The following is a 15,909-nucleotide window of genomic DNA, read 5'->3' as shown; positions in this document are numbered from 1 at the left end:
TTGATAAAGTAAAATGATCACAACATAATTAAATGTGCTTTAGACAAAATATATAAAATTTTGGTTTTTAAATATCTCCTTTAAGTGAAGTTTGCTAGTTATTAATCCATGTTAGAACTGAGTGTAATTTAGCTAAATTGTGCAATTATTCACAAATTCCCCTGATTAAAAATTTCATGAACTATCTTAAAATCAGGATGTTAAACGATGCCTCAAAATGAAAACTCCTTGGCTTTCTCTTTGCTAGAATTCAGTACGAAAAGCAGAGTTCCTATGGGTTACGCTTCTCACACCTTAAATGGACCTTCATATTGAAACGTAACACAGTCACTTAAAACCTGAGCGGGCATGACATTGCCTGGAACAGGAGCACTGTCCGCACACACACCTGGATGCTGCAGCACTGCCCTCTCGCAAGAGACCTGAACCAGATGCCCCTCAGTTTCCACCTCTTTATAGTGAGGACAGTCTCCAAGTTGACAGGAGGATCATATGAGCTCACATGCACACAACCTGGCTCACTTCCCAGAGTTCGCGTGCCCACCCTCTTTTCTTCAACCCCTAAGGCGTTCATTTACCAGCATCCAGCATGCTGATGCCTCAATACACACCAAGGGGAAGCTCACAAGCTCCTACCCGACCGGGAAAAATAACTCAAAAAAAGTCTTGTTTTCTGTAATTTGTCACATTATTCTCTAAAGTCCTACAATCTGACTTCTAAGCACATTAAGCTATTGAAACTACTAACACTGAAATAAAATCTCAGTACTCATTGATAACACAGACAGAATGTCTACAGCACTTCATAGACGCTGGGCACTTTATGCGTACTAACTTACTTAATCCCCCAGTAACCTTATAAGATAAGCGAGTACTATCAAATGCCCTGTTTTACAGATGAGGCAATCAGGCACAGCTGCTCAGTAACAGGGTTTGAAGCCAGGCAATCTGGCTCAAGTTCTTTGTCTGGGGACCTTTCCCTTCTGTTCTGGCTTCCTTTTTAAACCGCTTCCTGCCCACTCTTACACTCCTGTATCTCCTGCCCCTCACACCTCCTTTTAAGGCTGTCCCTGCTGGTTCTTCTCTCACTCTTAGTGTCAGCATACTGACATCTCCTCTCACTCCTTTGAGGAGCTCAGGCACTCTCCTAGCTGCAGCTCTCAGCCTTATACTGATACTTCACAAATTTGAATTTCTAGCCTTAAACCATCAGGTTATCTCTTGGCCTGTTTAAGCCACTTTCTTTTCCTCTGCCCAAATACAAATTTTACCCATCCTCATTTCAACATCTATTCCCAATGCTTTTAGTGCATAACAAGATATCCCAGAGTTTACTGGCGAACAATTATTTTATTATGTCCTGGGATTCTGTGGGTCAGGACTTCAGACAAGGCACAGAGGAGATGACTGACCTCTCTCTGCTCCACAACATCTGGGGCTTGGAAGGGACAACTATTTGGCTGGGGACTAGAATCACCTGGAGGAGTCTTTACTCGAATATCTAGGGTTTGGTGCTAGCTGGTGGGTGGGACCTCAGCTAAAGCCATCAGCTGGAACACCCAGACATGGCCTCTCCTCGAGGCAGAGATCCTCACAGCATGGCAGCCTCAGAGTAACTGGACTTTTACACGGTGGCTCAGGGCTCCAGAGTCTCCCAAATTGTTAAAACACTTTCCAACTAATTGAAGCCCACAGTTCCTCCTCACCATAAAAGAAGGAATATACTAAGCATCAAGTGTTTTTCACATACCTTCTTAATTCTTATAAGATCCCAGGCAAAGCAAGTATTATCATCCTTCACAAAAAGAGAAAGATGAAATTTAAGTTTAGAGACATGCCAATAATTATACAGATAGTTAAGGGACAAAGTCACATTCAAATCACAATGAAGATCAAGCTTGCAAATATATACATCTAAATATTTTTTCTCTAATTCCAGGGTAAAGGTTTTCCGTAACCAGATTTTTCTTATCAGCTAACCATTAAAAAGTTGTATCTCTTTTGCTCCTAGACTTGAAACAAATTTGTCAGGATGTTTTTAATTTATCTATTTGGAAATACATGCACATACTTCAAAAACTAAAAACTGAAAATTAGTGAGAAGTCAAGCATGTCATCTGCCATCTGCCCAGTTCATATCCCTGATTGACATGTAACCACTTGCGCATCCTCCAATTCTTAACACAATATAAATATTTTACTGTCACCTACACACACCCTCACACACCTTTCCCTACAAAACATAACTCATCTGCATCATTTCGCCATCCTAAGGCAATGGCACCCCACTCCAGTACTCTTGCCTGGAGAATCCCATGGATGGAGGAGCCTGGTAGGCTGCAGTCCATGGGGTTGCAAAGAGTCGGACACGACTGAGCAACTTCACTTTCACTTTTCACTTTCATGCATTGGAGAAGGAAATGGCAACCCACTCCAGTGTTCTTGCCTGGAGAACCCCAGGGATGGGGGAGCCTGGCGGGCTGCCATCTATGGGGTCGCACAGAGTCGGACACGACTGAAGTGACTTAGCAGCACTTAGCAGCAAGGGATCAGTAGGGTGCTTCCTTTTTCATGGCTGCAGTGACTAACCTTGAGCATAAAGCATTTTGTGTATGCAGTTCTCAGAAACAGGATTTTCAAATATGATATATGCATTTGTATTTAACAGGTGTTGCCAAATTATCATAGGGATAGTTGCACTCTCAATGGTAATATTTGTTTCCCTGTAACTTCAATAATGTAATGAATATCAAGTTTCTAGGCTCTGGCCAAACAAACAAGGAAAAAATATATCTTTGAGTGGTCTTTGTGTATATCTTTCACTGAAGGTGAGGTCAGGCAACTTTCCATGTATTTCAGAGTTATTTGTATTCCCTTTCCTGTGAATTGTCTGCCCTCAGGTCTAGCCAACTCTTCAACTGTGTTTTTGGCCTTCCTCTCACATTAATTTCTAGCATCTCTTTTTATATTAGCATGGTTATTCTGTTGTCTACAATATGAATTGTAAATATTTCTTCCCAGTTTGTCATTTGACTTCATTTCTGTTAGTATTTGATATGTGAAAAGTCTTGGTTTTTATATAAAGTAACTGTTCTCTTTTATTGCTTCTAGATTGAGTCATAATTAAGCAGATCTCCAGTGCAGAATTAAAGAAATATGTATAAGAAAAATTAACAACTTTATATCTCTTTAAGCTCTATTTAAAATATTTCTAAATTTACTGAATGGTTGCAAAGATGGCCTAAAGAGTTCCCATATATTTTCTTTATAAAAGAACTCCAGTTAATAAATTCAGAAATTGAAGAACACCCCTATTTTTCAACTTCTAAAAAATACTGGATCTAGGCAGTCACCAAGGACTACTAAAATCAGTAACTGAAAGGCTGGTGAGAAACTCTTAAATGGACAAATTGGGCTGATAACACCTAAAGCCTATCCATTTTAACATCACAGAATGACAGACAACCAGATATTCAGGTGCTTACCAATGGAAAAATACGCCACCAACCACGAAGCGTTCTTGACTAAATTTAAGAGTCAGTGTGATGAGAGGGAGGCAGGGAGTTGTTGTTGCTCAGTTGCCAAGTCATGTCCGACTCTTTGGGACCCATGGACTGCAGCACACCAGGCTTCACTGTCCCTCACCATCTCCCAGAGTTTGCCCAAGTTCACATCCATTGAATCAGTGATGCCATCCAACTATCTCATTCTCTGCTACCCTCTTCTCCTTCGGCCTTCAATCTTTCCCAGCATCAGGGTCTTTTCCAATGAGTCAGTTCTTTGCATCAGGTGGTCAAAGTATTGGAGCTTCAGCTTCAGCATCAGTCCTTCCAATGAGTATTCAGGGTTGAGTTCCGTTAAGATTGACTGGTTTAATCTCCTTCCTGTCAAAGGGACTCTCAAGAATCTTCTCCAGCACCACAATTCAAAAGTGTCAATTCTTCAGCACTCTGGTTTCTTTATGGTCCAACTCTCACATTCATACATGACTAAAGGAAAGACCATTGCTTTGACTATACAGATCTTTGCCAGCAAAGTGATGTCTTTGCTTTTTAACACATATCATCTTCTAATTTCATGGCTGCAGTCACCATCAGTAGTGATTTTAGAGCCCAAGAAGAGGAAATCTGTCACTGCTTCCACCTTTTCCCCTTCTATTTGCCATGAAGTGATGGGACCAGAAGCAGTTAGAAGCAACAGTTAGAACTGGACATGGAACAACAGACTGGTTCCAAACAGGAAAAGGAGCACATCAAGGCTGCATATTGTCACCCTGCTTATTTAACTTCTATGCAGAGTACATCATGAGAAACGCTGGGCTGCAAGAATCACAAGCTGGAATCAAGATTACTGGGAGAAATATCAATAACCTCAGATATGCAAATGACACCACCTTTATGGCAGAAAGTGAAGAGGAACTAAAAAGCCTCTTGATGAAAGTGAAAGCGGAGAGTGAAAAAGTTGGCTTAAAGCTCAGCATTCAGAAAACTAAGATCACGGCATCTGGTCCCATCACTTCATGGGAAATAGATGAGGAAACAGTGGAAACAGTGTCAGACTTGATTTTTCTGGGCTCCAAAATCACTGCAGATGGTGATTGCAGCCATGAAATTAAAAGACGCTTACTCCTTGGAAGGAAAGATATGACCAACCTAGACAGCATATTTAAAAACAGAGACATTCCTTTGCCAACAAAGCTGCATCTAGTCAAGGCTATGGTTTCTCCAGTGGTCATGTATGGATGTGAGACTTGGTCTATAAAGCAAGCTGAGTGCTGAAGAATTCAGTCCTGGGTACTCATCAGAAGGACTGATGCTGAAGCTGAAACTCCAATACTTTGGCCACCTGATGAGAAGAGCTGACTCATTTGAAAAGACCCTGGGAAAGATTGGGGGCAGGAGGAGAAGGGGACGACAGAGGATGAGATGGCTGGATGGCATCACTGACTCCATGGACATGGGTTTGAGTGGACTCTGGGAGCTGGCGATGGACAGGGAGGCCTGGCATGCTGCAGTTCATGGGGTCGTAAAGAGTCGGACATGACTGAGTGACTGAACTGAACTGAACTGATGGGACCAGATGCCATGAGTTTTTTTAATACTGAGTTTTAAGCCAGCCTTTTCACTCTCCTCTTTCACCCTCATCAAGAGGCTCTTTAGTTCCTCTTCACTTTCTGCCATTAGAGTGGTATCATCTGCATATCTGAGGTTTTTGGTATTTCTCCCAGCAGTCTTGATTCCAGCTTGTAACTCATCCAGCCCAGCATTTTGCATGATGTGCCCTGCCTGCAAGTGAAAGTGTAAGTAAGTTGCTCAGTCGTGTCCAGCTCTTTGCAACCCATGGACTATACAGTCCATGGAATTCTCCAGGCCAGAATACTGGAGTGGGTAGCCTTTCCCTTCTTCAGGGAATCTTCCCAACCCAGGGATCGAACCAAGGTCTCCTGCATTGCAGGCAGATTCTTTACCAGATGAGCCACAAGGGAAGCCCAAGAATACTGGAGTGGGTAGCTATCCCTTCTCTAGCAGATCTTCCTGACCCAGGAATTGAACCAGGGTCTCCTGCACTGCAGGTGTATTCTTTACCAACTGAGCTATCAAGGAAGCCCTGTACGTATACAGGGTGATAATAAACAGCCGTGACATACTTCTTTATCAATTTTGGACCCATCAGTTGTTCCATATAAGGTTCTAACTCTTGCTTCCTGACACACATACAGGTTTCTCAGGAGACAAGTAAGATGGTCTTGGTATTTCCATCTCTTTAAGTTTTCCACAGTTTGTTAAGATCCACACTTAACAAGGCCTTATTATCACAGTCAATGAAACAGAAATAGATGTTTTTCTGGAATTCCCTTGCTTTCTCTATGATCCAATGAATGCTGCCAATTTGATTTCTGGTTCTTCTGCCTTTTCTAAACCCAGCTTGAACATCTGGAAGTTCTTGGTTCCATTATGCTGAAGCCTAGCTTGAAGGATTTTGAGCATAACCTTACTAGCATGGCAGATGAGTACAACTGTCTGGGAGTCTCAACATTCCTTAGTATTGCCCTTCTTGGGAATTGGGATGAAGACTGACCTTTTCCAGTCCTGTAGCCATGGCTGGGTTTTCCAAATTGGCTGACATATTGAGTGCAACACTTGGATAACATCATATTTTAGGGTTTTAAATAGCTCTGCTGGAATCCCATGACCTCCACGAGCTTTACTGGCAACAGTGCTTCCTTCCTAAGGCCCACTAGAACTTCACACTCCGGGATGTCTGGCTCTGGGTGAGTGACCACACCATCGTGGTTATCTGAGTCATTAAGATCTTTTTTGTACAGCTCTTCCATGTATTCCTGCCATCTCTTCTTGATCTCTTCTGCTTAGATTAGGTTTTTACCATTTCTGTCCTTTATTGAGCCCATCTTTGGATGAAGTGTTCCTTTGATACTTCCAACGTTCTTGAAGAGATCGCTAGTCATTCCCTTCCTGTTGCTTTCTTCTAACTCTTTGCATTGTTCATTGAAGAAGGGCTTCTTGTCTCTCCATGCTAGTCTCTGGAACTCTCCATTTAGTTGGGTGTACCTTTCCCTTTCTCCCTTGCTTTTCGCTTCTCTTCTTTACTCAGCTGTTTGTAAAGCCTCCTCAGACAACCACTTTGTCTTGCCTTTTTTTTTTTTGGGATGGTTTTGTTCACTACCTCCAGCATAATATTATGAACCTCTGTCCATAATTCTTCAGGCACTCTGTTCACTAGAGCTAATCCCCTGAATCTATTTGTCATCTCCACTGTATATTTATTGGCGATTTGACCTAAGTTGCACCTGATTGGCCTCGTGGTTTTCCCCACTTTTTTAAGTTTAAGCCTGAACCTTGTTATAAGGAGCTAATGATCTGAGCCACAGTCAGCTCTCAGTCTCGTTTTCGCTGACTGTATATAACTTCTCCATCTTCAGCTATGAAGAATGTAATCAATCTAATTTTGGTATTGACCATTTTTTGATCTCCACGTGTAAAGTCGTCTCTTGTTGAAAAAGGGTGTTCGCTATGACCAGGGCATTCTGTTAGCCTTTGCCCTGCTTCATTTTGTACTCCAAGGCTAAATTTGCCTCTTACACCAGGTATCTCTTGACTTTCTACTTTTGCATTCCAATTCCCTATGAATAGGACATCTTTTTTTGGCTTTAGTTCTAGGAGGTCTTGTAGGTCTTCATAGAACTAATCAACCTCAGCTTCTTTGGCAAGCCTCTAAGTCTAACGACTAGTATATAAGCAACACAAGAGCTAAAGGAACATGTTAAACTATTAATAAATCATGAGAAAATAATGAGCAGAACCCAGGAGGTGGGAAATTCTATAAGACAAATGACCTTGTTTCTTCAACAAACTGTTAGCAGATTAAAAAAAATACCAAACCAACAAGTTAAAAGAGACTTGAAGACTTGATTTATCAGATATAATGTGTGACTCTTATCTGAATCCTTATTCAAACAAAGCAATTTGTAAAGAGATACCTATGAGAAAAATCAAAGAAATGTTAACAATGGTTAGATATTTGATATTAAGGAATTATTACTGATTTCAAATATGATACTATTTTAAAGTCTTTATGTTTTAGAGATACAGCAGTAAAGTCTTTATCAATGAAATGACATATCTAGGATTTGCTTTAAAATAATTCAGCAGGTGATTCATATTGATGCATGGCAGAAACCAACACAACATTGTAAAGCAATTATCCTTCAATTAAAACTAAATAAATTTAAAAATAATTTGGCAAGGAAGGTGTGTGACAAGCAGGATGAAGAAAGGCAGACTTCTGTTTATATTAATGGTTGGGTGATAGGCATATTCAAACTCATTATACTATTCTAATTTTGTTCACATTTGAACATTTCTACAATAATTTAAAAACTGACTGCAATCCTGACATTTTCTAGCGATTTTTCCCCGTGAGAATTTTGATGCGCCAGGCAAACAGGCCAGTCATTTCAATCGATACCTTGGAATAACATGTTGACTGAATATAGAAAAAGCCATCTCACCAAACAGGTGAGTTTCTACAGGTGCACGGCTCCATGAAGGACACAAAGATGTCTAAAGGATGACCTCTGGCATAGAAGTGTTCAGGAGATCCAACAAAAATAACTCCCATGACTTTTTCATAAAGCTAAATCCCCTACATCTTTCTTTAGTGTTTAAAAAAATAAGCAGCATTTATTGAGCATTTATGCATAGAGCACTGTGCTACAAGACACACATTAAGAAAGGGTCCTTGTCTTTAAGAAATTAATTCAAACCTTCATCAACTTGTCTACATGTGCTGGGCAATCTGCTAGACATCCTAAGGTAAGGACAGACAGTTGCTTTCTTCTAGAAAACTGTGACTCGGCTTTAATAAAACAAAATTCTAATGAGCAAATGTTCTCTCAACATTGAGTGTAACAAATTTACCTTGATTCAGACAATCTTTGGACAATCTTTGATTAACACAATCTAAATTATCCCTCAATCTAATTTCCATAAACTTGATGGAGAATATATAACCGTAGGGAATGTATTCATTATATTACCTAGAATTATGAATTGTTCATATAATTTTAGATTCATAATCTAGGATTCATCAAAATTTGGCAGTTGCCCTCTCCTGGCAAATTTCATTACTGCAGTCTGACTCAACCAAATACTGGACTCAAATTAGAGAGGTATACAGCAATGAGTCAGTGGGGGAATGCCTAGGCATGGAACAGTTTCCAGAGCTGGACAAAGAAAATAGTAGAGAAGATACAAAAAGGAAAGAGGAGGAGAAGGGAGGTGATTCAAATAAATCTATAAATTACTATTGTTACAATTAAATTGTGAGAGATTATAATGATTCTCACTCTCTATCATTCTCCCAATGCTGATACTTTTCAGATAAAGTGAAAGTGAAAGTCGCTCAGTCATGTCTGACTCTTTGTGAACGCATGAACTATACAGTCCATGGAATTCTCGAGGCCAGAATACTGGAGTAGGTAGTCTTTCCCTTCTCCAGGGGATCTTCTCAATCCAGGGATTGAACCCAGGTCTCCCGCACTGCAGGCAGATTCTTTACCAGCTGAGCCACAGTGGAAGCTCAAGACTTGGGTAAGTTCTTTCTGTGCCTCAGTTTCCTTATCCCTAAAAATAGGGCTCATATTACCTACCCCATTGGCTTACTGTGAGGATCAATGAGGCAATACATGTAAAGAATGCATGACTGTTCAGCACACAGTAATCAGCTGTGTTTGTTGTTATTCAGATGTCAGCTCAAGCATCCACACTTCCGATCTCCCAGCACAGATCAAGTTCCTTTGTTAAATGCTCTCACTGAGCTGTGTCCTTTTTATCATTACGTTTCTCAGTCTATAATCACACATTCATGTGATTCTATTGAATATGTGATTTAATCCAATAGACTATTCTATGAGAGAAGAAACCATATCTGGTTTTACTCAGTCTACTTCCCAGCATTCAGCACAGTGGGTGGTACTCAATGAATAAATTAAATTCAATTATAAAGTTCCAGACAGTCTAATGAATAAAATCACTTAACACTCGAATAGGCTAAATTGTGTTGAAGATAAGCTGAAACCCTAAATCTCAGTACCTCAGAGGGTGATCTTATTTGGAAATAGAGTTAACTGCAAACATCATTAGCTAAATTAAGATGAGGCCCGTGTGCTAAGTTGCTTCAGTCATGTCTGACTCTTTGCAACCCTATGGACTGTAGCCCGCCAGGCTCCTCTGTCCACGGGATTCTCCAGGCAAGAATACTGGAGTGGGTTACCATGCCCTGCTCCTGGGGATCTTCCCAAGCCAGGGATCAAACCTGTGTCCCTTATGTCTCCTGCACTGGCAGGCGAATTCTTTACCACTAGCGCCACGAGGCATACTGGAGTAAAACGGACTCAATCCTATGTGACTGATGTCCTTAAAAAAGGGAAATTTGGACACCAGCAGAAGCAGAGATGGGAGTAATGCAGCTGCAAGCTAAGAAACACCAAGGACTGCCAGCTACCCCCAGAAGCTGGGAAGAGGCAAGGGAAGGATGCCCCTGACTCCCTTCAATTTTCAGAGGGAGTGTGGTTCCACCAATGCCTTGAATTCAGACTTCTAGTCTCCAGAACTGTGAGTCAGGTTTCTGTTGTTTGAATGGTTCAGTCTGTAGTACTTTGATATGGCAGTCCATTGAAACTAGGACAAGTACCAGTTTGTTTGGTATTTCAAAGTTATGGGTAGTGACTTTTCCTCCCAGGCCAGAAAAAAAAATTAATAGATAATACATTTTCAGAAGAAACTAGTAAGACTAGCTTTTCTCCTCCATTCTCAATGACTATACCCTAAAATCCAGTCATATACTTTAACAGTCTTGTTATTTTTTTCTTCTTTATTCACAATACCTTTTCCAGCAATATACAGAACTAAGTCCTACACAAGAATTCATTAACAAAATGAAAACAAAACTTAGTAGTGAGTTGAGATTTAAATGAACTATACACATCCAAAATAGTCCCTCTCGATGATGAGGTTAACTTTTCTACAACATACTTTACAACTTGGGACATAAATTCATCTTTTGCCCACAATATGGGAGGGGATAATAGATAAGTTGACTTTTTGCCCCCCTTCACATCTTAGAAGTTGTTACAATTCCTCCTTTATTGTGGGATTCTGCTATGGTAAATCACAGAAGTTTGTGATTCAAAGAAAAATAAAACCTTTTGTGAGTGCTGGCATATTTCAGTATGAAGTGGCTAAGAATCAATTTTGTGCAAACAGAATATCTAATGCCTGGCTTTATCTTTAGAGAATAGCTGTCATCTTGCAGTATACATGGTTGAGGCAGAGTGGGGAGATAGTCAAGAAGTCCATCATCGGTGGTGCCATCGCTTCCTCTTGCATTATATACAGGTTCATATGCTCCCCAAATCTGGGACACTGTCAGCTTGATTTATGAAAACTTCCCTGGCATCCTGGACAAGACAAGCTAAAATCTATTTCAACTAGAAATATGACAGAAGAGTCAAGACTCTTGCGTATTTCTGTAAACTCATAAAAAGGGCAATTAATGAGACAAATTATACTCAACCTCTGGTGGATAATACTTTGTAAGGCTTCCCTGTGGCTTAGCTGGTAAAGCATCCACAGGCAATGTGGGAGACCTGGGTTTGATCTTTGGGTTAGAAAGATCCCCTAGAGAAGGGAAAGGCTACCCACTCCAGTACTCTGGCCTGGAGAATTCCAAGTCCATGGGATCGCAAAGAGCTGGACACCACTGAGCGACTTTCACTTTCACTTTTGAGCGTCCCTGATGGCTCAGATGGTAAAGAATCTGCCCGCAATGGAGGAGACCCAGGTTCAATCCCTGGGTCAGGAAGATCCCCTGGAGAAGGGAATGACAACCCACTCCAGTATTGTTGCCTGGAGAATTCCATGGACAGAGAAGCCTGGCGGGCTACAGCCCATGGGGACTACAAAGAGTCAGACACGACTGAGTGACCAACACTTTCACTTTCACTGTCTAAGACGTCGTTACCATTTACACCCAGGAGAGGACAGGGGAAGGGAAGGGTCAGACACAAGGACATGAAGACCAAAGACCTCAGGGAATAGTAGAACCTCCAATTTAATTAAGGTTCTGAATTTCAGAAATAGTGGAAATACAGGAAATATTTAGAAAGAAGACCTCAGCAAAGTAAAATCTTGAATATGTAAGAGAACTTGGATGGGGTTAAACTCACATGGAACAGCAATAGCTAAAGGTGAGCTGTCCTGTGATGCTGTTCAAAGGACAGCCAGTTCCTGGAAGAGATGAGTTTGTCTTCCAGCCTTCCCTCCACTACGAGCTACAGCCCAGTGGTGACCAATAACCAGGAGACTTGCACAACCTTGACACAGCCCTGTTATAGCTGACCACAGGTGCACCCATTATAAGGTACACACGGGAAAGAAAAGTGTACCAGGCAAGGGTCATGAAGCTACACTGCAGGGCAAGGAGAACTGAAAGACTCCCCAAACACCAGAAACTAGCACCAATCCACTTACAAACTTATTTCATTTTATATTTTACAATATTTAATTCAACACTAGTAACAGGAATTAATACACAGAGATATAAAAGATGTTAAGTATCTTATTTATAAGCATAGAAAAGTGATAGTTTCAAAGAAGTTTGTTTCTATCCAAAATAATCTATAGTGGGCATTGAATTATGATCTCTATAGAAATGAAAATTAGGAATTGGGTAAGAGTGTTTTCTCTATTACTTACTTCCGTATTTTCTATAGATTTAAAGTATCCTTCCTTCTCCCACCTAGGTGGGCCCAAGGCCTGGACCTCCACCCTTTCAGGGTCATTCCTCTAAGTTCAGCATCATCCTTGTCATCCTCTCCTCTGTCTTCCCTTTATGTACCTCTAAGAAATCAATATTAAGTCCTTAAGTATGATCCTCTATCTAGAGGCTTTCAAATTTTTGACCACAATATAAGAAACACATTCTACATATGCAGCTAGTACATACCGCCCCCAGAAAAAAATTATACCAATAAAACCTACTTGGAAGTTTCTCAAAACATTTATCCTTACTATATATGATAGACTGATTTTTCTCCATCGCACTCCACCTTATTTTAATGCTGGTGACCCAAGTATTAGGTCAGAACTCAGTCTGAAATGCTTAGTAGAGAGGATAACACTGATATATCTTACTAAGTAGCAACATAAGGAAGCAGATAAGATCTGCCTTTAGTCTGCCAGGATTCAAACACCAGCTCAGCCACTTGAAGTTGTCAACCTCTCTGCCTCTGCTTCCTTATCATGGGGTAAAAGAACAGTGCTTACCTCAAAAATGAAGGTTAACCAAGACCACACATATAAAGCACTTGGAGCATGAAAAGTATTCAATTAATGGCTATTAATAATTCTTAAATGGTCTGTGAGTTTTTATTGTGGTAAATATATACATAACACTCATCATCTTAACTATTTTAACATGTGCAATTCAGAGGCAGTTAGCACATTCACAATGCGTGCAACCATCAAAACTCTCTAATCCCAGAACACTTTCATCATCCCAAAAGGCAACCTAGAACCGGTTAAGCCCATTAAGCAGTCTCTCCCCATTTCACTGTTCTCCCCAGGCCCTCTTGGGCAGTGTGATGATTAGATTCTCCCTAATCTGATTTCTCTTCCTAGGTCCACAGACTTTTTAAATAATAAATTAACACTTGACTAGAATCATTTTCTTAGATAGAATGAAGTGTTCTTTACAGTCATTAGTTCTATGGCTCATGAAACAAACCTACAAATCATTTCTTAAGTAAACCGTTTTGAGACACTTAAGGTAATTCTGTGACCTGCCTCAGGGTCAGAAATCGCTCTCTCTGTGAATTCTATTAGGGCAAGATTTCCAAAGCTTGACCAAGTGCAAAGGACACTTTCAGTGTACACAAGAAGCAGACCGAGTAAGGCCCTGAGAAAATGTTTCTGTATCGTGGAATATCACCAAATCACAGAATATTTACAAAAGGAAGAATGTTGATTCTTCAGTCTTTGCATTTTGAAATTCTGTATTCAAGGCTCCAAACGTTTACCAACATGGGGTTAAAAAAAGTAAACGTGGACACAGAACTAGATATCCATGTCTTGGCTTTAGGATGTACTGTCATTTCCTTTTTGGACCTCACCCCTCTCACACTGATTTCCCACCCTTCCTTTGGGGTGGGGTGGGGAGGGAGGGGGGTGGTACCAGTGCAAAAATAACTGTTTTTCCCAGAATCAATTAAGAGAGTCTCCAGAAACTTGACGGGGGAAACAACCTGACCCGGGAGGTAACCTTGCAAAGCATCTCTTACTCTTTGAGAAATGGTGATGGTAGGTTTCTTGGGTCAAAGAAATAAATGTCACCAAGAGGTACAGAAGATGTGAACTGGAAAACAACGTCCTTAGTCCCACCTGTGTAAGTCAGAGCTTTTTTTTTAACTCTCCTTTTTTTTAATTTGACCAACACTCCTCACCCAGAAAACAGGCAGCGAAGTCCTCTGTTAATTTCCAGCCCGACCCTGCGCCCTTGCTCTCAGCCTCCTAGGCAAAAGCCTGACCCTCCTCTGGCGCAGAGAGCACTGGGTCAACCCTGTTCCTTTGGGATGGGGAATGAGGGGTGGGTGATACAGGGACTCCGGGTTTCACTGCCCAGAAAACTTTCCCGACTCCCAGGGAGACGCCTTCCTGCTTTGGGATTTGGGAAGTGGGGTAGGAAAGGGGAGAAGGCTTTAAGCAGCAAACTAACCCAAGAAACTTCACACCTCAAACTCCGGGAAAGCCTGTACCCAGAACTAGATCCAATTCTGGGGAAGTCCTGAACTGTAGTGACCTCGATGTGAACAAAACATAACTATGACTTTCGCAAGAGCGGGGTGCCCTGGCAAGTCAGTGAAAATGAGGCTCCCCCGGCGCTCCAAACACACGAAGCCAAGACTTCATCCCAGACCTACCAAAAAATGAGACCTCAAGGGCAAGGATGACTTAAGAAGCCATCACTTCCAGGAGCTCAGATGCACGTTCCTCAGGTATCCAGCCCTGGACGTTCAGGCTCCCGCCCGGGGGCATGAGGAAGCTCGGAGACCGCGGTCCCGCCAGCCCAGGCTGGAGGAGAGGGCTGCGTGCAGCCAGTGGGGAGGACCCCGCGAGGACGGCTGCAGACAGGCCCGGGAGGGAGAGGCCGCTGACTTTCCAGGCGCCCGAAATGAGTCCCACCCAGGCCCCCGTCCTTGGCCCGACGGCTGGGCCAGGGCCGAGGGCGGGGTTCGGCAAGTGCCAGCATTCGGCTTCCTCCGCCAAGAGTGAGCAACTCCGGAAACTTCCCCGAGCCGGCGCGAGCTTCCCGCAGCCACTTCCCCCGTGCCCTGCACGCCCGCCCGCCCGCCAGCGAGCACACTGACCTGAGATGGTTTCCTGGTAGCCCTTGGTGAAGAACTGCATGGCCGTGGCCGCCCTCCAGGGCGTCTTGATCAGCCCCTGCCGCTCGGGGTCCTCTCCCAGCGAGCGCAGGATGGACGAGTAGGCGGCCGCCAGGTTGGGGAGGTTCAGCTCGTTGTCCTCCTCGCTGCGGGGCCGCTCGCCCTTCCAGCCGTCCGCCGGCTGGGCGCTCTTGCTCTCCGGTCGCGGCGGCTTCTCCGCGGGCGGGCTTGGCCCGGGTCGCGGCGGCTCCCCCTCGAGGAACCCATTGCTGCACCTGGCGCCCCGCGACTTCAGCGTCACTCGCCCCGGACCCTTCTCCATGGACCCGCTGCTGCCGCTCCGGAAGGACCCTCGGGTGCGTGAGGGACTTCAGGTGAACTTCCCGGGCGGGGAATGGGCTGTGACCCGAGTCACCTGAGGTAGGTAGGCCGGCCTGGAGCCAGCAACACGTTCCGAGTCCGGAACAGGCGAGCCAGAAGAGTGCTGTGTCGCCTCCTTTTTATGGGCTGGCGGCTCGGTCGGCGCCGCGGGGCGTTTCTATTGGCCGAGCCTCCTGGCGTCACGGCGCTCACTCCGCCCCCCCGCCCCGTCCCTCCCTCCGCCGGGCGCCCTAGGGGCCGGTAGATGCCGGGAGGACCTTGTCCGAGCCCCTCCCGCCCCAGCCGGGTGGATTGGATTGGATTGGACCCTTTGGCTGTGACCAGATAAACCAAACCCTAAAGGGGGCTGGTGGCCGGAGCGTGGGGAGGCAAGGTCTGAGTGCCCAGTCAACCATTCCCTCTTAGAGCAAAGAGGAGGCTGCATCAGAAGTGTTCTGGTCCCCTCGTCCTGTCAAAGATGAGCAAACAGGTGGCCTTGTCCGGGAAAATGTGAGTATGGAAACCAACTCATACTTTCAGGTCAAGAGAATAACATAAATTGAAACGCTTGAGTGCGTTAGTTAAAA

General features: G+C 43.3%; 1 protein-coding gene across 1 annotated transcript in view; it reads right to left on the bottom strand.

Annotated features, from left to right (window-relative positions):
- The window catches only part of GCH1 (GTP cyclohydrolase 1), a 57,343-nt gene extending 41,877 nt beyond the window's left edge, over positions 1–15,466 (bottom strand). The window contains exon 1 of the mRNA XM_018054120.1: positions 14,945–15,466. Within this exon, the coding sequence (XP_017909609.1) occupies positions 14,945–15,284 (340 nt within the window). The 5' untranslated portion in view covers positions 15,285–15,466. The remainder of the gene's footprint in view (positions 1–14,944) is intronic.

Source organism: Capra hircus, chromosome 10, assembly GCF_001704415.2.
Source record: "Capra hircus breed San Clemente chromosome 10, ASM170441v1, whole genome shotgun sequence".
Taxonomy (NCBI): domain Eukaryota; kingdom Metazoa; phylum Chordata; class Mammalia; order Artiodactyla; family Bovidae; genus Capra; species Capra hircus.
The sequence above is the reverse complement of the archived record's forward strand: the minus strand, read 5'-3'. Positions and strand labels throughout refer to the sequence as shown.